Genomic DNA, 23,795 nt, shown 5'->3' on the forward strand with positions numbered 1-23,795 from the left:
TCAAATGACATCAAAACGCATTTTAATAGCCAAACTAACTTTAAAATAGGCATTTTACACCCAGAATAAAACGAAGTTCGGCCATGTTTTCTTTTTCTGCAGGGAGAAATTATAGCTGGGGATTCTGGGTAGTGTAGTGTCTTCTGCCATCATTTACTCCAAAAAAAGATTTGTTTCTCCGAATCGAAGGGGAAAAATACAAAAGCATTGCACACAATTTAAACCAATCAATGTTGTGTAATTAACAAGGATAATCTGGTGTTTTTTAGTCGATGAGTAGTGCAGATATCACTGTAAAATCAATCGTCAGTAAGGGGAGTGTACAATTCTCCGCTATCCAATGAGAATGGACGCTCACATTGCCTTTAAGGGCAGTCAACACAAACGAATGCCGTGCTTCCATGAGCGTCCATAGAAGCACATGGACATCCCGGAAAGCTGAAAATGGACGCTAAGGCCCGCCCCCTTGCGTTGAAAATGGACGCTAAGGCCCCTCCCCTTGCGTTGAAAATGGACGCTAAGGCCCCCCCCCTTGCGTTGGAAAAAGCCGGCAGGGGACTTGACATAACGTCAACATAGGCCGACCTGGGAGTGAGGATGTGTTGTATATATATATATTGCCCGCATAAAATCCCCGGGGGTTTTTGCTTTGTATGTCGGGGGCGGGAGATTCATGTGATTGGTTGTTGGCCGTGTTGCTTGAATAAAATCCCCAAGCTCCAGACACGCCCAGCTCCAAGCTATTTTTGGAGCTGTAGTGTGGACGGACCGCTCTGCTCCCCACAATTCAGTTCGGCGAAAAAGCGCGGCTACGTGACGTCACCCCATTGAAAGTGAATGGGCAGATTGGAGCTTTCGACGCTGTCGACGCTGTAGTGTAGACGGGCCGTTAGTGTATCCTCGGTTATAGCTCCTCCAGAGAGAGAGCCTCCTCGACGCTCGATCATCGGTGTGCATTTAGAGAAATACACAATTTTGATGTCCTTCAAAATGGTGCGCTGAAATTCATTTCCGGGTCACTACCGGAGGACCGAGGAGTCGAGGAGGGGACATTTGAGTATTGAGAAGCCTCTAAGGAGTTAGTCGGTTCCGTAAGAGCCAGCATGTGGGACCGGGATTCTGGGATTTGTAGTCTTTCTAGTTGCATATTTTTCATAGTCTTATATTTCAACAGTTTTAAGACAGACGTGTTTTTTGACATGGAAATTATTTTTTAAGATTGACATCATATGTGTAATTCATGGCACAATTCAAACGGGATCGAAAGATACGTTTTCTCTCTCCATTGACTTCAATACATCATTTTTCCGAAATAAGGTCCCAACATGGACGGAAGTAGATGGGCGTGACTTCGCCTCTCTATATGACGGAGCATCTCGCACATGCGCATTGAAAATCAGGCAGGGATTCAGATCGGGTAGACACATTGGGTCCAGGTGGCGTCTCGTCGCTACGGTTCTCTCTCTCTGTGTTCCTGAAAAAGCGTGTGTGAGCTCCAGCACTTCTGATCCATCATCTGTGTGTTTGGATAAACCTCCGAATGGACTGTGTGCTCTTTTTGCTGGAGCGTTTACCTCGGACTATAGGAGCTAGCTTAGCATGCTAGCTGGAAACACGTTGGCAACACTAGTCAGATTGAGCGTTTGATGGAGAGAAAGAAACACACACACCAGTGTGTTTAACGGAGTTTGCAGGAAAAGGTGATCTAGTAAACATGAGGAAAGTCCAAATGCTGCTTTCGTTGAAGAAGCTGCTACTCACTCCTGCTGGTGAAGAGATATTTGCTCTGTTTGAAAAAATGATGGCAGAGTACGAGGAGGAGCTGTGTCGTTCAAAAGAGGAGAACAAGCGACTCCAGAAACTACTGGACGCTCAGCTTCGGATACACAGAGCAGGTCTGTTCCCATTACTCTTAATTAACACTTTAAACCAGGGGTGTCAAAACTACGGCCCAGGGGCCGGCCCTCAGCTTATTCAAAAAGTATAATGAAATATGGCCCACAAATTAAACTCGTGCTTTTCTCATATTGTACTTCTTAAATATATATATATATATTATACTTCTTAAATATATATATTATAGCCGTGACTCGATTAAAAAAATTAATCTAATTAATTAGAGGCTTTGTAATTAATTAATCGAAATTAATCGCATTTTTAATCAAATATACATATTTGACCTGAGAATAGTGAGAAGCAATTTTCACATGGATTTTACTCCAAGTGGTCTACAGTCCAAGTGCATGACATTACGGATGTTGGGAGATGGCCCTGTGGGCCATCTAAGCTAATCTACAGATGGCCCTGAGCCAGTGGTGTAGTCTACTTTTTTGTAGTGGGTATACTGTAATAATTGTATTCATCCATCCTAGAGCGACGCATCGCGGAGCGACACCTGTCTCGAAGCAACACCTCATGAACACCATCACACTCACTAATGCATAACTAGTATTGAAACTGGTTATGTGTTATCAACATGTCAATGTATTATAAGCATTTGTATGTGACTTTTAACTGCCAGTGACATTAACAATAACAAAATAAAAGAATGAACAATGATGGAAAAAGCCCACTTATCTTCTAGGGTTGAACAATTAATCGACATTTTTATCAAAATCTCAATATGGCCTACTGCAATTTTCAAGTAATATACAATAAATATAGTCATGCTACAGATATCCTGGCCCACACATCATATTCTACACTTAAAAAAACATCTTTGTTTCGCATAGATCTGCACAAATATCACACAATAATCATTTTAAACCTATTTTTCAATGCATTAGTTTATTCAAACTTGTTCAGCGCTATTATCTTCCATAAATCATTGTCAAACTATGTACTGTATCAGCTTAAATGAACAAGCAAACATCCTTGAAGTGCTACAAGACAAATTAGCTTCAAACAAGAAACAAATGAACAAATAAGCTTCACCTCAATAAATGAGGGTTGAAAAAGCACTCAACATGTCCATACTGGGTTCACTGTGTTAGTCCACAAGCCCTGCAGATGTACCCTCGTTAATGAGAACAGACAACTTGCTTGAAGATGTCACAATACTGTGAACTATTTTTTTCTGCATCTCTTTTGCTATGTGTTTTACAATTGTTGTGGAACTGTACCTTGAGTGCAGACTAGTGCCCATGTTGGCACCATTTTTTTCCTGAAGCTCAATGAGACTATCATGGTCAGTAAAAGGTTGGTTCATCTTCGCAAGATAGTATGCTGTTCTGAATACAGAATATGTCTCTGCAAACACAGTCTCTGACACAGCTCTCACCAAATTTCCAACTAAATCCTGTCCACCCTTCTCCGTGAGCTCCTGGGCTATTTTGTGTGCTCTGGACGTCTCATGTCGTCTAATCTATTTACCTAACTTTATGTCCCTCCACTCTAACCAAGGATGCCTGTTCTTAAATTCCATAGCCTGACTTTCAGTCCACAAGGCTGGCCAGGAGCTCTCATCTGTGTCCGAAACAAGGAGATAATATAAACATTGTGTTCTGTTTATGACTGCACATACACACACACACACACACACACACACACACACACACACGCACACGCACACGCAGTATCTCGCTCCCTTTCTCTTCCATTGATCCACCACACTAACGTTGATCAAGTCAGCTAGCAAGTTAGCTACAGTTACGTTAATGATAACCATGCTAATTTCACTTACCGGTTAAATTTGCGGAGCGCCGGGGCTCGTTCTCTGTCACCTTTAGGACAGCCACCTGACATGGCTCTTCTTCTGTAGTGGTAATAGGGGAAAACTTCGGAAAACATTGAAATATTGTCGTGTTTTCGTTTCATGTTTGCTTCCTGTTTTGCGCTCCGCGAACTTGAATGGTGGACGGATCAAATTCTGATAACGTTAGAGAAACTTGGGGTTTGTCAGAGCCGTGTGTTGCTGTTGCTTAGCAACAGGCCACAGGCGACGGAAGCTCCAGACGTCCAAAAGTATTAACGAAGAGGCGAAAGCGTGAAAGCGCAGTCACAAAATGAAGTTGTTACGTATCATCGCTCATTTTTAAGAGGGTATACGGAAATCACTGGCATTTTCTAGTGGGTATACGGCGTATCACGTAGACTACACCACTGCCCTGAGCCCAATAGAGATTGCCCTGAAAAATGCACGCGGACAAAATGGCACGAAGGGTTTGGGGAGCCTCCGTCCCCCTAGAAAATGTTGATTTTTGCAGGTCTTAGATGCTGTCTGGTGCATTCTCTAGACTGAATTATAAGATGAACCACCACAATATTATATTGTACAATTTCAATTTTATTCTTCATTTCACTTGTTTGTTTGTTCTTGTTTGTGTTTGCTCGCTTGCATGCCCTGCATAGCTATAAGAAATACTTAAGTTGTTGGTCAAAACACTTTCCATCTGATGAAGGCAAATGCCTTCCCAGATGGAAAAAAGTAGAAAACCTTACATTCAGTTATAACTGCCAAAACAAACATTATTTACACTATTATGGCCCCTGTTAAAATGTTTGTAATGTTAACTACTGTAAATTGGTCGAACGAATGCCTCCTCATCCGGAAGCTGACCGAGGAGCCGAGCGCATCCGCGAAGAACACGTCGGAGTTCCCGTTAGCCGGCAAATCTAAATATCTTCGGTCAAAATAATTTCCCTTTAGAGCAATACCGCTTCAGTTGCGCCACTTATGTGACAGACAAGAAGAGTATGTGACAGACAAGAATAGTCAACTCTAATGTCTAACACTTAATGTGGAGAAAGAGATGTCCTGTATGGGTTGATTGTGCGTTGATCTGTTGGTAATGCCTCAGGGTTCCGGTGGGCATGTAAACAAATGCATAATGCTGCGCTATACTTTGTGGCCTCATCCAGTTGCATAGTGACACTTATTGTGTAGTTGTCTTTTAATCATATCATTAGCTAGAACTAGCTGGAGCTGATCGATATGGACATAAACGCGAGTGAAGTCTAATCTGACGGGAGAGAGAGATCAGCTGCTGCTGACGAGTCGAGACTCGACACGCAGCTCTGCATAACCACATGCAGCGGTGAGCGGAACAAAACACACACTTCAGGTTAGAATATCACACGTAGCTATTTTAATTACCTCTCAAACTACCTAAACGAGTTATAGATATGTTTAGTTTTACTGTCGGGTCACTCATTACTGGATCCGCGAGCTGCATGATACTGGCATAATAGATTGCCCGATCGGTCAACCAGCAGGTGAGGCTTCATTGCCCGAGCTAAATACTAGATGGCCCCGGGCCATCGGGCAGTTCTTAATGTCGAGCCCTGAGTCGAGTGCAATCCAGTGAGCCAGGGAGTTGGGAAGGGTTTCAGGAGCCACTCCACACTGGGCGAATCACTTCTGGGATCCTACTTTTGCCCGCCGAGTGGATTTAGCACGAGAGGGAGCAACTCTTGCAGAGATAAAGAGTCGGAAGTGTGCTGGTGACTCTAGAACAGCTGACAATGTATGTGTGTTGATTAAGAGGAAAAGGTGCTTGGTATTTTTATTGTTGTTACTATCAGGAAATGTACAGCCAAATCCAGGTCCACCGAGCAGTATTAGTCAAATAGCTACTCCTGCTGATTTTATATCTAGATCTGGGCTAGGTTTAATTCATTTAAATGTGCGTAGTCTGTTACCTAAATTAGATTTTGTCCGTATTTGGGCGAGTTCTACTGATGCTGATGTCATTGTCTTATCAGAAACGTGGCTAGATAAATCCATTTTGGCCTCTGACATTTACATAAATGGTTACAGTGTATATCGTACTGACCGGCCTAAAAAAGGTGGTGGCGTTGCCATTTATGTGAAAAATAAGTTTTGTGTAACTAATATGGTTTCCAAATCTGTTAGTAAACAGCTAGAATTTTTAGCCGTGAATATTGAGGTAACAAAGGGTCAACAGCTCATGGTGGTGGGCTGCTACAGGGCCCCTTCGGCTGTCAAGGACTCTTTATCGTCATTGGCAAAACTGTTATCGCAACTTTCCTACAAGGAAATAGTGCTGCTTGGTGATTTTAATTGGGACTGGTTAACTTCTGTGTCAGAGGATTTTAAAAACCTGTGTACCTCTTTGAATTTTACCCAGATTATAGACAGTCCTACTCGCCCAAATATTAAGTCCCCAAATAAATCCTCCTTAATTGATCTAATTTTAACAAATGTTCCACATAAATACTCATCTGTGGGAGTATTTGCTAATGATGTGAGTGACCACTGTGTTGTAGCCACAATTAGGGACACTAAGGTCCAAAAGGTTAAACCACGTGTCATCACAAAGAGAGACAAAAAACACTTTGTGGAGCAGGGTTTTTTACATGATCTGTTTGATTTTGATTGGGGTAGAATCAATTTGTGTGCTGATGTAGAAACTGCATGGTCTTATTTTTATCTTGGTTTTATGAAAATTATAGATAGACATGCACCTCTGCGTAAATTTAGAGTGAAGGGACGAAACAATCCCTGGTTTTCTGCTGAGCTGTCCAGTCTCCTTCATGAGAGAAATAATGCTTGGGCTAAGGCTAGGAAATCAGGCTCAGAGGTAGAATGGCTACGTTTTAGGCAGCTAAGAAATAGCTTCACATCCCAAATAAAAAGTGCTAAATCAAAGTACTATTTGTCGGTTACCACAGAAAACCTGAATAATCCTAGGAAATTTTGGAAAGCCATAAAATCGATTTCCACTGGTGATATCCCAAATGAGCTACCTCCGTGCCTTACCACAGCATCTGGCACTATATCAGACAGGGCTACTATGCTAAATTGCTTTAATAAGCATTTTGTGTCTTGTGGCTCTCTGTTTGGCTGTGTGGCTCCTGTGAACACTCCAATCCTTGACTCTGAACAATGTGGTCTGGAAAACCCTTTCAGTTTTACTCCTTTTAACTGTTGGTATTGTTCATGAAGCATTATCCAAGTTAGATCCTAGGAAACCGGCTGGCCCGGACAACGTAGAACCTTTCTTTTTAAAGATAGCTGCAGATTTTATTGCTCCACCTCTTACTTCTCTTTTTAACCTCTCCCTCAGCACGAACACAATTCCAAAAGTATGGAAGTCTGCTTATGTCTTGCCTTTACTGAAAGGAGGGGAGGCAACTATTTTAAATAACTATAGGCCAATCTCTAAATTGTCAGTTCTGGCTAAGGTGCTCGAACGCTTAGTGAGTGAACAAGTAAAGGAGTTTTTATGTATAAATGATATCCTGTCTAAACATCAGTCAGGATTCAGAAAGAAACACAGCACCATCACTGCCACAATGAAAGTGGTAAATGACATTACTACTATTTTAGATAATAAGCAGAGTTGTGCAGCTCTGTTTATTGACCTTTCCAAAGCGTTTGACACCGTTGATCATCGCATCTTAAAGCAGAGGCTACTCAGTATAGGCATATCCAGCCATGCAGTGGGGTGGTTTGTGAACTACCTCTCTGAAAGGTCCCAATGTGTTCACTTTGATGGGCTGTCTTCTGAGTGGTTAAACATTTCTAATGGTGTACCACAAGGTTCTGTTTTAGGACCACTTTTATTCTCCATATATATTAACAGTGTAGGTGATGATGTGGATGAAGCTACTTTACATTTTTATGCGGACGATACTGTAATGTATTGTGCAGGTCCCTCCATTAAAGAGGCTGTTGTTAAATTACAAGCTGTTTTTAACACTTCAGACTCAGCTCTCTGAACTAAAGCTTCTTTTAAATGTTGAGAAAACCAAGGTAATGCTCTTTTCAAAAGCTAAAAAGACTCCAGAGCCTGTTTTTAGATATTGTAACTACGCAAGGAACAAAACTTGAAGTTGTTGCCTGTTACAAATACCTGGGTATCTGGCTTGATGATTGTCTCTCTTTTAAACTTCATGTCAATAACCTGCTAAAAAAACTGAGGGTTAGGCTAGGTTTCTTTTTCAGAAACAAGTCCTGTTTCTCGCTTGAGGCCAGGAAAAGGCTAGTCACTGTGACCTTTTTACCTGTGCTGGACTATGGGGATTTATTGTATATGAATGCACCTGCCAATTACCTGAGCAAATTGGATGCTGCGTATCACAGTGCTCTGAGATTTGTCACAAATTGTAAAGCGCTTACACATCACTGTACACTGTATACCAAGGCAGGTTTACCATCTCTCTCTGTACGGAGGCTCAGTCACTGGTACACTTTTATCTATAAAGCTTTGTTGGGTAAACTCCCGTATTATATCTGCTCGCTGATAACACAGAGAGTTGCAAGCAGCTATTGTCTGAGGTCACATGATGTGGTCTTGTTGGATGTGCCAAGAGCAAGGACTGTCTCAGGTAAGACAGCTTTTATGTGCGCAGCTCCACTTGCTTGGAACAATCTTCAGCAATAATTGAAACTGAGCAATCTCATTCCTCTGCATGTTTTTAAAGCTAGGGTAAATGAAATGCTTGCCGATACAATGGGCACTTGTAAATGTCTATAACTATGTATCCTGTAAATATAATGTATAATGTCCTTGTTTTATGTTTCATGTGGAACCTATATGCTGCAGGTCTCCCTTGAAAAAGAGATCTATGATCTCAATGGGACCAATCTGGTTAAATAAAGGTTTGAAATGAAATGAAATGAAATTTTCTCAGACGTGGACTTACTTATCCTGGCCCTGAAACCAGTCATCTGGTTGAGTGTGGGTTGGGTCAGGGTTTGGTTCCTTGCACTCGGAGAGGGGCTAACGTCCACTCTAGCTGCTACATGCTTTGCATGTAGGTGATACTTTAGGCTTAATGTGCTGCGGTGATATGCAAATTCTTTTTTGCATAATTTGCACACAACCGTGCTCTTATCGACGCTTCCATCCGTCCGTTTTTTAAAACAAAATTTCCCATCCACGGGGCCGACCAAAGCGGTCTCATCAGCTTGTTCGTTCATGTTTGACTATTGTTCACCGTGGTTTGTTGTTGTTTGAAGTCCCATACTGAAGTCATGAACGTTAGTTGGTGCTCCAATATAATCGGTACGCCTGAAACTCATCCAGTGAGAAACGTTCCGCTGTGCAAAAATAAGTGCGATTAAAATGCGTTAATTTTTTTAACGCGTTAATTTTTGTGTAATTAATTAATCTTAATTAACGCGTTAAAGTCCCGGCCCTAATATATATATATAAATATATACATCCATATTACACACTAGTATTCATGTGTTTTAAAATAAATTTAGTCAATTCATGTTGATAAAATGTTCTAACACATCTTAGTTGATGAAAAAAAGCCTAATAACTTATTTACATAACAAGCTTGAAATAGATCTACATATTTCATGTTATTATAATCCCTCTGTGACTTCTGTTTTTAAGGGATGAGCTGCCAACAAGATAAATGAAACCCTATAGAGAGCTGTGATGTAGGCTGTTTTTTTTCTTAAAGCATATTAATGTATCAAGCCTAATTTACGAGGCGATATAGATCACCATAGTCCAGCACAGGTAAAAAGGTCACAGTGACTAGTCTTTTCCTAATCTCAAGTGAGAAACGGGACTTGTTTCTGAAAAAGAAACTTAGCCTCAACCTCAGCTTTTTAAGCAGATTATTGACTTGAAGTTTAAAAGAGAGACAATCATCAAGCCAGATACCAAGGTATGTATGGCTACTGCCATGTTATGAGGCTGATATTAGTGGGATAGTGCGCTGAACTTTGAATCAGGGGGTAGCAAGTTCGAGTCCCACTGCAGCCAGGATGTTGTTGTGTCCCTGGGCAAGACACTTCACCCCAAATGGCTCCTGTGGGGATTGTCCACAGTACTGAATGTATGTAAGTCGCTTTGGATAAAAGCGTCTATCAAGTGACATGTAATGTTATGAGGCCATGGAAAGTTGTAGAACAATGCAAATCACAACTCACACTGTTCAGTCAAATTGACTTAAGTGAAAGCTTAAAGAAAAAAGTTACAATAACTTAATGATCCAATCCTTTTTTACAGTGTACTGTTTCAGAAATAATGCTTGAAGTGGTTTGGAACATAATATGGCAATTAATCACGGCAGCGTTTTGCTGAGTTTCTCCTGGTAGAAAACTCTTAGCAGGGGAAAGCTGGGTGACGCTACAAAGGGGCGTGGCTAGCAGCAGCTGTTCCATTTAAAGCTATGGTCACAGAATCAGCCTTTTTGGAACAGGGCTGGAATAGAGGGGTATGAGGCATGGCTACAATGGGTGATCTGTTTGGTATTTTAAGCAAAAAACTTCAGTCATGTTTTGTATAGGTGTAGCCCTGCAATATATTTTTAGTATTACTATTCTATAGCTGTGAACGATCCCAAATACAATTCATTGTTAACATTGCAGCTAGTACTAAACCAGAAGAAAAAACTCTTTTTCATTTTTAACTGGAAGTGGAAAGGGGCTGGGCTACACAAGTTGAATTGAGCCAACAAAAATACACAATAGGTGGGACTAAGAAAGATAATATTGAAGTATAAAAACAAAGGCATTAATTAGGGCTGCAAAATGTCTCCCATTTTAATGGTGATTCGATGTTTTAATGCTAACACTTAACAGTTTTTTCTGACTGTGTGTTTCCTGTTTCTTGCAGACGTCCAGCAGCTGGTGGTGGTGAAAGAAGAGGTTCTCCCTGACCAGCAGGAGTGGAGCACCAGTCTGGACCAGAAGCACCCAGCTGGTATCACCAAGTATTTTTTATATAAATGTATGTATTTATTTTTTCATCTTGAGACAGGAAATCAAATAAATGTAAAAAGAAATACAAACTTACATTTTGGGTGTATTCAGATTGCGGTTTCCCTCTTCTATCATCATTTATAGAAGTGCAACCTTAAACATGTACAGCAGTAAAATGCAACACTGACAATAATCAAGAAACATCATTAATCAAACACTGACAGGGAAAATTGTATTGCAGTATCATTACTTTTACATAAGAAGGTGCTGTACATTTCTCTGAGAATATTTGCATACTTTTTTTTTACCAAAAACAATGCACGGGCCTTGTTTGCTACCGTGGACAGACTAACTAACCCCCCAGTGTCAGTAGCCTCTGAATTTCTATCCTCCTTCTTCACTGACAAAATTCAGAAAATCAGACAAGCAGTCAGTGCCTCTGCATCAGGTACAGCAAGTGTGTTGTCCCTATGTCGACCTAATATCAATTCAAACACCATGACACAATTCCATCAGATTAATGATAAAAACCTAGAGGACATCATTCAACTTCTGAAATCCTCCTCCTGCTGCCTTGATATTATTCCAACAGGATTTTTCAAAGATGTTTTTCGTTGCATGGCCTCAGATCTACTTCATATAGTAAACAAATCTCTTCACTCAGGTATTTTTCCACAGGCCCTGAAAACTGCAGTCATTAAACCGCTCTTAAAAAAGAATAATCTAGATGCTTCAGTAATGAACAATTACAGGCCCATATCAAACCTACCATTTCTAGGTAAAATCATTGAAAAAGTTGTTTTTCAACAGTTGAGTAATTTCTTGCATTTAAATAGTTGTTTCGATGTGTTCCAGTTAGGGCTGGGCGATTTGGCCTAAAAATAAAAACCTGGATTTTTTTCTAACTAATGGACAATTTTCGATTTAAACCTCGATTTTTTTTCAGTTTTTTTCTAAACAAACCAGACCAAGGCAAAATTTAAATACATATTTTCTTTATTAACACAATACAAATAAATGAGATTACCAAGTAGTCTAGGCCTATGTGAACAAATCAGTTGTTCAAGAATAAAAATAAATAAATAAAAACAGCACCACGGCCCTTGGCTGTCATTAATGTGCAAAGATTTTTTTTGAATCAAACTGAAAAAAAAATCTCTTGTAGGCCATCCCTGAAAAAAACTTGTAAAATGAAATACAACAGATAATAAATAATGATAATGAAATGAATAATAAAAAAATACCCTCAAACAAAATAACATCCCTTTAACTTTCTAGGAAGTTGTCTTTCTACAGACCTTACACAGAACAGTTGTTTGTTCTATGTATGACCGCTTGTACCCGAACCACTTCCATACAACTAAAGAAATGAGTTCTTCATCTGTGTTCGTGGACATTTTTATGGTACATCTGTCGGTGAAGCGGTGAATGTGATTGTAGTAGGCTATGTGACTACCCGATCTGCAGCTCTGCACATGCGCACAGTGTTATAAATTAAAATCAATGTTTTTGATGGCATAAAGTACCTTAAACATATCGTCAGTTTAAATGCTGTTTTATACTGAAAAAACAGAAGTTCTCGTGCGCAGTTGTTAAGCTTTTATTCTGAAAATCCTTTATCTCCGGTTAGCATTTAGCATGTGGCTAATATACCATTTACTATAGAGGTGAATTTAGTAGCGATATGACACGGAGTGTTGCACACCGAAACCTACTGATTTCAACACTAAAACTACTGTATAGACGTCGAGATATTATTATTGCTGAATATTAAATGAAGGTACAGTTTATTTGAATATGTTTGTTTACAGACGTGGGTAGCATGAGACAACAACCGGAACTACCAGAAATGAAACCAGCCGTGAAGTTTTTCCTGTCTTGAGTATTGATTACAGCGTTCAAAACCATATTAAATGAAAAGTCATGAAAGAGATAAGGAGGAAAAAAGGCGTGTTTAGTTATATATGTAATTTACAATGTCTGAGTCCTCTGTTATGCTCAACAACGAACAACGAACACAGCATAACAACAGCAGATCGGGCAGAGCTGCAGATCGGGTAGTCACAGGCAATGTGGCTGAGTTTTTTTCGCGTTCTGGAAAGTGAGAGAGTAAGCTACTATGGAGTCCCTTAAAGCAAAACAAATCTGCGGAATCTAGAAATGTTTTACAATCTCGATTTTTCGGTTCAGCCATTTCACAAACCGTAGGAAAGTAAAAATGCAAATTAATCGTGAAAACCGAAAACATCGCCCAGCCCTAGTTCCAGTCAGGCTTTCGTCCAAACCACAGCACTGAGACTGCTCTTGTAAAGGTCTTCAATGACAACCACTTAAACACAGACAGTGGCAGAACTTCAGTGTTAGTATTATTAGATCTCAGTGCTGCGTTTGACACTGTTGACCACAGCATATTACTCGACCGACTAGAAAACTGGGTGGGACTTTCGGAAACAGTTCTAAATTGGTTTGAATCCTACTTAAAGGACAGAAACAACTTTGTTTCTATAGGTAAATACTAGGTGTGTAACGGTTCACAAACATTTCGGTTCGGTACATACCTCGGTTTTTAGGTCACGGTTCGGTACGTTTTCGGTACAGCAGAAAAAATGATCACAAAACATAACATTTAAAAAAAAAAATATTATTAAACTGAATAATGTATTCACTCAAATAAATACAAAATATAATAAAATAAACATTAAGGTGCAGCATTTCGATGAACTGAAATAATCTGTATTTGAACTTTACTGTACCAGTACTCACAAAACATAAACTATTAGTTTTGGGTTTTTAATTATTATTAAACTATGAATATCCACTCAAATAAATATAAAATATAATAAAATAAACATTAAGGTGCAGCTTTTCGATGAACTGAAATAATCTGTATTTGAACTGTACTAGTACCTAAGCAGCCAGTTTGATATTAGGACTTGCTTGTCATTGTATTTTCATGTTTTTTTAAAGAAAAATGTACTTGTCCACATTGCTTGCTGAAAGGGCAGATCTGCTGGCACTAGCAATGTCTCCTGCTGTGGGGAACACCCTCTCGCTAGGGACAGAGGTAGTAGCAGATACAGCCAGGTAGCGCTTTGCTAACATGGCAACATAAGGATATTTGCCGTTTATAATAGCTTTGGCTCGGTCTGAAGTTTTTGCGAGTGGTGGAGGCTTAAATGCTAGTGGGAGTTGGGTTTGCACTTCAGTCTTTTGGTACTGGTGATATTCACGTTCGGGTGATGCCTTTTCAAATGAGTGTGCAAGTTTGATGTATTGCCAGCCACGTAACCAATTTTAGTTGAACAATGCCGACAAACAGCTTTGGTTCGGTCCACCTGTCTTTGTCCGTCATCCTTGTACGTAATAGGGATGCCAGCGATTATTCGATTATTCGAATATTCGTTACAGTCTCCATAATCGAATATTATTTTTAAAAATCGATTTTATTTATATATATTTTTTTTAATATTTATATATATTTTTTTAATTTTTATGTTTTTTTTTTTTTTCTGGCTTAGTTTCAACCAAAATATATATATATAAATATATATATGCTAATAATAGTAATAGTATTAATAATTGTAAATGGCCATTGGTCACACCACCAGTTTGTTTTACTGTAAAATTGGAGGAAGCCTGCGTGCAGAGCAGACTGCTGCTGCAGCACGCTACACACCGACCCCACCCCCACCCCCCCTCTCCCTCACACGTGCGACTAAAGATGAACAAAGCGGCAGCCGGCAGGTAAAAAGAGTTCCTCCTTGTGGAACTACTTCGAACTTACAAGTCCAAAGGAAGTTAAATGCAAGCTCTGCGAAAAGACGTTGGTCTATCACAACTCAACCTCAACAATGCGTTTGCATTTGAGTGCAAAGCACACCAAAGAGGTTACAGAGAAAGACACAGCACAGCTGGCCATTACCAACTTCACTTCAAGGCCACGTCGTTGGGATGACATGCTTGTTTGTTGTTTGTACTGTTATACATGTTCCAGTAAAGAAAACTACGGAATTCCTTTTGTCTGAGTTATTTTTTTTTTTTTCTCCCGCGGGGGGGGAGGTCGAATAATAGATTATTATTCGCCAGTGCTGCCGATTAATCGATTTTGATCATGGTCAGTTTCTGGCAACCCTAGTACGTAACTGCGAAATCAAAATGTTCCCAAACCGGAGACTTCAATGATGCGGGAGGATTTTCGAGCTCAACTTGATCTGTGTTCGCCATTTCGACAGTTCCTCAAATTACTGACTGCATTTGAACGCATCCCTCTGACCAGCTCGTCCAATGAAATGACTTGCTCGCTCTATGACGCGTTGAACACAATGGGAGCAAATTACTCTGAATGCTGCGACGCAGCACCTGAGATTACTTCCAAGAAGTTGTTCACGTTCTCAACTTTTTACGTTTAACGTTATATTCGTTCGGTACACACGTGTACCGAACCGAAGGGCCCGTACCAAATAATTTCGGTACGTGTACCGTTACACCCCTAGTAAATACACATCTGGGTTGACAAATATGACATGTGGAGTACCTCAAGGCTCCATCTTGGGGCCTCTTCTCTTTAACATCTATATGCTACCACTGGCTCAGATAATGAAAAACAACAAAACAAGTTACCATAGCTATGCGGATGACACACACATTTACATAACAATTTCACCAGGAGACTATGCTCCAATTCAAACACTGAGTAAGTGCATTGAACAAATCAATGACTGGATGTTTCAGAACTTTCTCCAATTAAACAAAGATAAAACTGAGGTAATGGATTTTGGAGCCAAGGCAGAACGTATAAAAGTTAGCGCTGAGCTTCAGTCGGCAATGTTCAAAACAACAGATAAAGCCAGACATCTAGGTGTAGTCATGGACTCTGACCTGAGTTTCAACAGTCACATTAAAACAATGACTATAAAGAATATATCTAGGATTAAAATACTAATGTCACAGCAGGATTTGGAAAAACTTGTCCATGCTTTTATCTTCAGTAGACTGGATTACTGTAATGGTGTCTTTACAGGGCTCACTAAAAATTATATTAGAAAGCTGCAGCTAATTCAGAACGCTGCTGCTCGAGTCCTCACTAACACTAAGAAAGTGGATCACATCACTCCTGTTCTGAAGTCTTTACACTGGCTTCCTGTGTGTCAAAGAATATATTTCAAAAATACTGCTGCTGGTTTATAAAGCTTTGAATGGTTTAGGCCCAAAATACATTTCTGACCTACTGCTAAATTATGAACCATCCAGATCTCTCAGGTCTTCAGGGACTGGTCAGCTTTCTGTCCCCAGAGTCAGAACTAAACATGGAAAAGCAGCGTTCAGTTATTATGCTCCAAATATCTGGAACAAACTCTCAGAAAACTGCAGATCCGCTGCAACTCTGACGACTTTTAAATTGAGACTAAAGACTTTTCTTTTTGCCGCTGCTTTTAATTGAACTATTTACATCTTAAACTGCACTGTAACTTTTATCCATGTATTTTTTCTTTTAACTTTTCTTTTATTATCTTTTCTTTTTAATGACTCATTTTAAATGCCCTTTTCTTAATGTCTTTCGTTTTTTGTAAAGCAATTTGAATTGCCTTGTGTTGAAAGGTGCTATATAAATAAACTTGCCTGCCTTGCCTTGCCTTTTACATAAAGGGGACCTAGTATGCAAAATGCACTTTTTGATGTCTCTTATACATAAATATGTGTCCTCAGTGTGTAAGGAGACTCACACATTTTCAGAAAAATTAACTTTTCCTCCTTAACCCACATCTAAAAAAATAAATAAAAAAATCGCTCCTAAGACGCCATTGGTGAAATGTGGCACACGTGACACGTCCCAACCTATCGTCTCCGGCACACGTGACACGTCCCAACCTATCGTCTCCGGCACACGTGACACGTCCCAACCTATCAGATCTTGTTTGAGATGAGCTGCGGCTTGCATCGAAAGTCGACGGGAATAGCCAATTGCAGCCGGGGGAGGTCTCAAAAAGCTCGCCTGGAGTCGGGCAGCTCGGAGTCGGCTTGACTCGGTTTGCATTTATAAAGAATGCACAAATGCGTTTAATCGTTAATGTCAGATATGTAGTAAATACATTTGTTCCTGCTCAAGATTAGATTCAACTGTATTGTTAATGCACAGATTACAGGTACTGAGACAACGAAATGCGGTTTAGCTTCTAACCAGGAGTGCAAAAAGCGCAGTGAAAAGTAATGGACACAATCTACAGAATAAAATATAGAATGAATTTAATAATGTATAAACAGTGAGGGGTATTAACAGTGTATGAATATGCTAAGATATATGAAGTATGAAAACAGTAAGCAGTGCAAGTATAGTATAAAATATATAGATATTAATTTTATGATAAACATTGTGGAACAATGATGAAAAATGTGAATGGTAGTGGCGACGTAAAACTGATACAAAACAACAGACTTTTGCGGAGCCAATTGGAGAGTTCATCACCAGCACGGGGTAAAAACCACCAATGAGCGCTCAGCTCGAGATACCAGCGAGCCGTTTCCCTAACCATCATGCAACGCACTAGCAAGGCGGCGGTCGCAATTGCGCAGGTCTGCGTCGGTCTCGCTCATCTCAAACGAGCCTACTGTCTCCGTATACAGTCGTCTAGCTCAGTGGTTCCCAACCTTTTTCAGTCAGGCCCCCCTTGTTTAATTGGAAATATTTTCGAGTCCCCCCTAATCCGGTTCCCACCGAGATTGGAAGAATTAATTGTATATAGTTGTACAAACTATATACAATGGCCTCCGCCAGGGCTGCGCTTTGTCACCAATCCTGTTTGTAATATACATGGGTCGGATTTCGAGGCGTAGTCGTGGGGGAGGGGGTCTGCAGTTCGGTGGACTAAGGATTGCACCACTGCTTTTTGCAGATGATGTGGTTCTAATGGCTTCGTCGGTCTGCGACCTTCAGCACTCACTGGATCGGTTCGCAACCGAGTGTGAAGCGGCTGGGATGAGGATCAGCACCTCCAAATCTGAGGCCATGGTTCTCAGCAGGAAACCGATGGACTGTCCACTCCAAGTAGGGAATGGGTCCTTACCCCAAGTGAAGGAGTTCAAGTATCTCGGGGTCTTGTTCTCGAGTGAGGGAACAATGGAGCGTGAGATGGGCCGGAGAATCGGAGCAGCGGGAGCGGTACTGCAGTCGCTTTACCGCACCGTTGTGACGAAAAGGGAGCTGAGCCCGAAGGCAAAGCTCTCTGTCTACCGGGCCATTTTCGTTCCTAACCTCACCTATGGTCATGAAGGATGGGTCATGACCGAAAGAACGAGATCGCGGATACAAGCGGCCGAGATGGGTCTTCTCCGCAGGGTGGCTGGTGTCTCTCTTAGGGATAAGGTGAGAAGTTCAGTCATCAGGGAGGGACTCGGAGTTGAGCCGCTCCTCCTTCGCGTCGAAAGGAGCCAGTTGAGGTGGTTCGGGCACCTAGTTAGGATGCCACCTGGGCGCCTCCCTTGGGAGGTGTTCCAGGCACGTCCAGCTGGGAAGAGACCAAGGGGTAGACCTAGGACCAGGTGGAGGGATTATATCTCTTCGCTGGCCTGGGAGCGTCTTGGGATCCCCCAGTCAGAGCTGGTTGATGTCGCCAGGGAAAAGAAAGTTTGGGGCTCTCTGCTGGAACTGCTACCCCCGCGACCCGACCACGGATAAGCGGGAGAAGATGGATGGATGTCCTTATTTCTTTATGTTAAAACCTAGTTGCCACTGATGGCAACCAAAGGCCAAGAAGTGGTTGACATTTTTTCTGAATGGTTGCCACTGGCGACCGTTACTGTCGAGCCCTGAAATTAGAAACAGAATTCACGTTGATTAATTGTGTGGATTATGGGCTGCTAGCACACATATAATTGCTGTGGTGGTAGTAAGTCGATTTACTCAAGTACTGTACTTATATCAAGGTACCTAACCTGTAAAGCCCCATTCCCCCGCGGGTGGGGGAAAAATTGCAACATCTGCAAGAAACAGCGTCTGAGGGCTTCTTAACATTTAAAAACCTATTAATGTGTCATACCCACTTAACCTGTTAAGCCCTGAGCCTGTTTTTCAGGTCTCGGGCTCGAAAATGAAATTCCCAGAACAAATGACCATATCTTCCCTTCTAAAAGGGTTACATTAATAATCTTTGTTCTCAAAGTAATGATAAACCTGTGAGTTGAATGTAGAAAAGTCAGAATCAATAATGTTTTTTTATTTTAAAGAAAATTCAGATTGAACATAGTTAAAAAACTGTAAAGTAAAGTGTCCGTCCAAAAATAATTTTTTACTTATAGTGAAAACTACCCTTGAATGATGGTAAGGTAGACTAAAAGCTTTATGAATCCAAAGTACAACATATAAGTACCCTGTATCAAGATTGATGCAAAACAAGTGACATTTGACCTTTTTAGAGATTTAGCAAATCACTTTTTTCATCAATTTTGACGAATGAAATCTCTTTATAACCGCTAGAGCCAATGGAATCGAAGGGGAATTTCCCCACACGGTAAAAAAAAAAAGTGGGGGCTTTGCGCATGCAGGTTTGCATCAGAGTGAACCTATCTCTCGCTCTGACATCTGGAAACGGAAAAGCAGGTTTATTGCTTATGGATTATCAGAAATCATTTAAAAGGGACACAGAAACATTGGATTAACCTATGGATTAACTTCAGCAGCGTTGTTATCGTTTTAATGCCATTGAAGACCACTTTTGACCAGGCAACGACACAGGTAAGCCATGTTAGCGTTTTTAGCTACCTAGCGCCACATGTTTTGATGTCTCTTTTTATTTATAAAGTTGCGAGAGTGATAGAATCGATGGGTACATACATTATCACTCCGTCATCTCACGATGAGAATCGATGTGTTGGATGTGCAGAAAGGATAAATAATAAGGTTTTATGAGTGAGTTTCGGTGCAGTAAGTGTTAGCATTTTTAGCCCGTTGCTAATTCAGAGGCTCAGCGGGTTTTAAAAAATAAATAAAAAATGATCAGGATGAGTTTCTTCCTGTTACATGGATATAAAACATTCATAGTTTATTAAATGTTAAGATGCCCTCAGACACTGTTTCTTGCAAGATGTTGTGGGAGGGCAAGATGTACCGGGGTCTCTCGGGCTTAACAGGTTAACGGGAAGAAATTCAGCTATCTGACAATATTAACTATGTTTAGCAAAAGATAAGGGTAATAACAAAGGCTTTGAATTAGCCCTGAGCAAAAAAATGCTAACACACTTGGCACAGAACTCACGTTAAAATACCCTTATTACTTATCGTATCTGCACAAACAAGATACCGATTAGCAAGCTGAGATTGCACAGATTCGACAAGTATTAGTATCATTACTGACCAATCCAAACTCGCGACATGAGAAGCTAACAAAGACATCACACCATGTAGCATTAGGTAGCTAACATGGTAATATGTCTATTAACTGCCGGTTGTGTTAAACATTTGTCAATTTTATTGATTTTACGAGCAAACCATGTTTGTTTACAACTTCTTCCCAAGCTTCACGCGCCCCCCCCCCCCCTGCAATAGCGCTGCGCCCCCCAGGTTGGGAACCACTGGTCTAGCTGAATCCCCTCTCGGAGCTGTGTGTCTGTGTATTCAGCAGGATGTCTGCAGGAGTCACTTAGAGTAAAGTTGTTATATATAATACATATAATGGCACTGTTCTAGCTGTTAACACTTAAGAAAGAACATGTCAAGCTATGTGCTGTATCAAAAACAATGCGCGGAGTGTTTTGGGAGTAATATGCTCTGTGTTTATATGAGCAAGCATGCTAACACTCAGAGCTAACGCTGAAGGCTATAGGAGAACATATGTGTAACGTAATGTCCTTGCGGTAAACCCTGCGAGAGAGAAAGGTTTGAGCTCCATACTGTTTCAGAAATAATGCTTGAAGTGGTTTGGAACATAATATGGCATTTAATCACGGCAGCGTTTAGCTGAGTTTCTCCCGGTAGAAAACTCCTAGCAGGGGAAAGCTGCGTGATGCTACAAAGGGGTGTGGCTAGCAGCAGCTGTTCCATTCAAAGCTACGGTCACAGAATCAGCCTTTTTGGAACAGGGCTGGAATAGAAGGGTATGAGGCATGGCTACAATGGGTGATCTGTTTGGTATTTTAAGCAAAAAACTTCAGACATGTTTTGTATAGGTATGGCCCTACAATATATGTGTAGTATTACTATTCTATAGGCGTAGTGTAGCTGTGAACGATCCCAAATACAATTCATTGTTTACATTGCAGCTAGTGCTAAACCAGAAGAAAACCCCCCTTTTCATTTTTAACTGGAAGTGGAAAGGGGCTGGGCTACACAAGTTGAATTGAGCCAACAAAATAGGTGGGACTAAGAAAGACACTTAACAGTTTTTTATGACTGTGTTTTATGTGTCCTGCAGACGTCCAGCAGCTGGTGATGGTTAAAGAAGAGGTTCTCCCTGACCAGCAGGAGTGGAGCACCAGTCTGGACCAGGAGGACCCAGCGCCCCCCCCACACATTAAGCAGGAACAGGAGGAACTCAGGATCAGTCAGGAGGGAGAGCAGCTTCAGGAGCTGGAGCAGGCTGATATCACCAAGTCCACTTTCACTCCTGACCCTGTGAAGAGGGAAGATGATAAAGAGAAACCTCAGTCCTCACTGCCTCATCAAAGACAAACTGAACACATGGAAACAGAAGCTGATGGAGATGACTGTCGAGGACCAGAACCAGCCAGGAACTCAGATCCAGAGAGCAGTTTACAACCAAAGACTGAGGACGACACTGAAACTGACAGTGCTGATTGGAAGGAGACCAGAGAACCTGCATCAGGCTCAAACTCACTGAAAAATAGACATGAATCTGTCAGTGATCCACAACGTAGTGCTGAAAAGAAACCATTCAGCTGCTCAGTCTGTAAGAAAGCTTTTTCACTGAGTGGATGTTTAAAGGAACACATGAGAATCCACACAGGAGAGAAACCACACAGCTGCTCAGTTTGTACCAAATCTTTTGCAATGAGTGAAAGTTTAAAAAAACACATGAGAATCCACACAGGAGAGAAACCATACATATGCTCAGTCTGTAAGAAAGCTTTTTCACTGAGTGGAAGTTTAAAGGGACACGTGAGAATCCACACAGCAGAGAAACCATACAGCTGCGCAGTCTGTAAGAAAGCTTTTTCATTGAGTGGAAGTTTAAGTAGTCATGTCAATAAACACAAGTATGTTGCTCGTCAGTCCTCACAGCTTAATGAAATTCAAAATAAGGATAACAGAGGCAAAGCCTCCAATCAGCAGCTCAGCTGAACACATGGAAACAGAAGCTGATGGAGAGGAAAATGAATAAGTCTTATGACAGTACACACATGAGACACATCTGCCTGACTGGATTAACATTGTTGCACAACATTCATATAAGACTTCAATGAACTCCATCTTTATCAACATAAGTGGACAATATGTTTAATGTGTTTGTGATTTTCTGATTTATACATTAACCACTGACTGTTGATGAACCATTTTATTGTGGATTGAGGGCTCCAATTCTCCATATAAAGGCATAGGATGATTTGATGTATTGTTCTTTATTTCTAAATGTTTTGTATCATTGCGATCCTGCTAATGAGCCCTGTTTTACATAAATGTACCTGATATCTGATTGTTTTTGCTTCTGTAACTGTAAGGGAACACATTTGCCTATTTTGTATCCTGATGACCTAATGCCGTTACATGTATTACGTTACTCCCTAAGCCTGATTTCACCCACTTGCAACCAATTCGCTAATAATCACAAATGTTCATTTATTTGGCCCCTTGACTCGACAACTTTCTTGTTTAATAATCGTTACATCTCCACAGGACCAAGTTCCTGTGTCCTGCCTTTCACCTGCTGATCACCCAATGCTCATTTAAGGTGGACTGACCTTTACAATGGACCAGCTAGTCTTAGTGTCTTAATGCAAACGTTTTCTAAAGTGATGCTAGACCAACAATGTGCTGTTGGGCTGTGTGCTCTCTGCAGGACGGTGCCATGTCCAATATTTTTACGTTTTGTTTGATTAAATCTACTGAAATGAGCATTCAATGACTAAATTATTCTTAATTACTGTCATTAAATCATTGGTTTGCATTGCAATATTAGAACGCATAAAACCCAACTTTATTTCTTCTAAATTTCAGGTGTTAATTGTTTAGAAGTCCGCTGTGTTTCATCCAAGCTTCCACTTCGTGCTCCGATAATGTTGAAAGTATCTGTTGTATGCTTTACCTGCTCCAGTAACAAAAGTGTAATTCACTGGACAGAGACAAGAGATAGTGGATGGATCCAGAAAAGAACCAGAAGATAGTCCGTATAGAGCCTTCAGGTTCTGAAAATTATCAGGGATCTCAACATGTATCCTTTTATTCCAATTAAAAAACCTTACATTTTTGCTGCCAATTATTGAGATTGTTTCACAGCTTTTATCTTAAAATATTTAGACTTTTTTCTTTACATATACATTACATAGGTAAGGTAAGGTACATTTATTTATATAGCACATTTCAGGTGCAGAGGCCATTCAAAGTGGATTACATGATTAACACATGATAATAGAACAGGGAGGAACACAATAAATAAACATAATGGATTAACTGTTTCATAAAAACAATGCATTCATGAGATAAAATAGTTTTAAAACGACATTGTAAATACGGTAAGTGCTAAAACAAGTTAAAAGGCTTCCGTAGTGTTTTTAGCCTCGACTTAAAAGAACTCCGCGTTGGTGACGGGGTGTCCGCGGGGTCTTAAAAAGTATTAAAAGTTGATAAATCAATTTAGCGAAAATTAAGGATATTAAAAAGTATTAAACTGCATTTTCCAAGGTATTAAGAAGGTCCACAGCAACGACAACATGAAACACCCTTTAATTTACTGAAACAACATGTCGGGAAACCCCCTCAAGGCGGCCCCATGCATAGCGTGCCATAAAATGCTGCTTCTTATTTTAAGTTTCGTTGCCTTGCTCCGTTCACTGAACCAGTGAGAGTTCTTCATTTGCACATGAACATGATACAATAATTAAAGTTGTGACCAGATGGTGTCGCCCTCTGCACACATTTAACGCTTTGCATTTAATTTTTTTATTTCGCCTTTTATACCACACTGCAAGTCTGACATCTATTAATGAGACGACTGGAAGT

General features: G+C 40.6%; 1 protein-coding gene across 2 annotated transcripts; it reads left to right on the forward strand.

Moving 5' to 3' along the window:
- The first annotated feature begins 1,407 nt into the window (after positions 1 to 1,407).
- LOC139434893 (adult enhancer factor 1-like) lies at positions 1,408 to 22,691 on the forward strand. 2 transcript variants are annotated; one of them, XM_071204941.1, is made up of 3 exons: positions 1,408 to 1,895; positions 10,545 to 10,658; positions 21,034 to 22,691. In XM_071204941.1, exons 1-3 carry the CDS (start codon positions 1,715 to 1,717, stop codon positions 21,918 to 21,920), a joined length of 1,182 nt encoding a protein of 393 aa, XP_071061042.1. In that variant the 5' UTR covers positions 1,408 to 1,714; the 3' UTR covers positions 21,921 to 22,691. The 2 variants fall into 2 exon arrangements, with proteins under 2 accessions (XP_071061042.1, XP_071061043.1); XM_071204942.1 differs by having other exon boundaries at positions 10,545 to 10,631.
- The last annotated feature ends 1,104 nt before the right edge of the window (positions 22,692 to 23,795 follow it).

Source organism: Pseudochaenichthys georgianus, chromosome 12 (assembly GCF_902827115.2).
Source record: "Pseudochaenichthys georgianus chromosome 12, fPseGeo1.2, whole genome shotgun sequence".
In the NCBI taxonomy this organism is placed as follows: Eukaryota; Metazoa; Chordata; class Actinopteri; order Perciformes; family Channichthyidae; genus Pseudochaenichthys; species Pseudochaenichthys georgianus.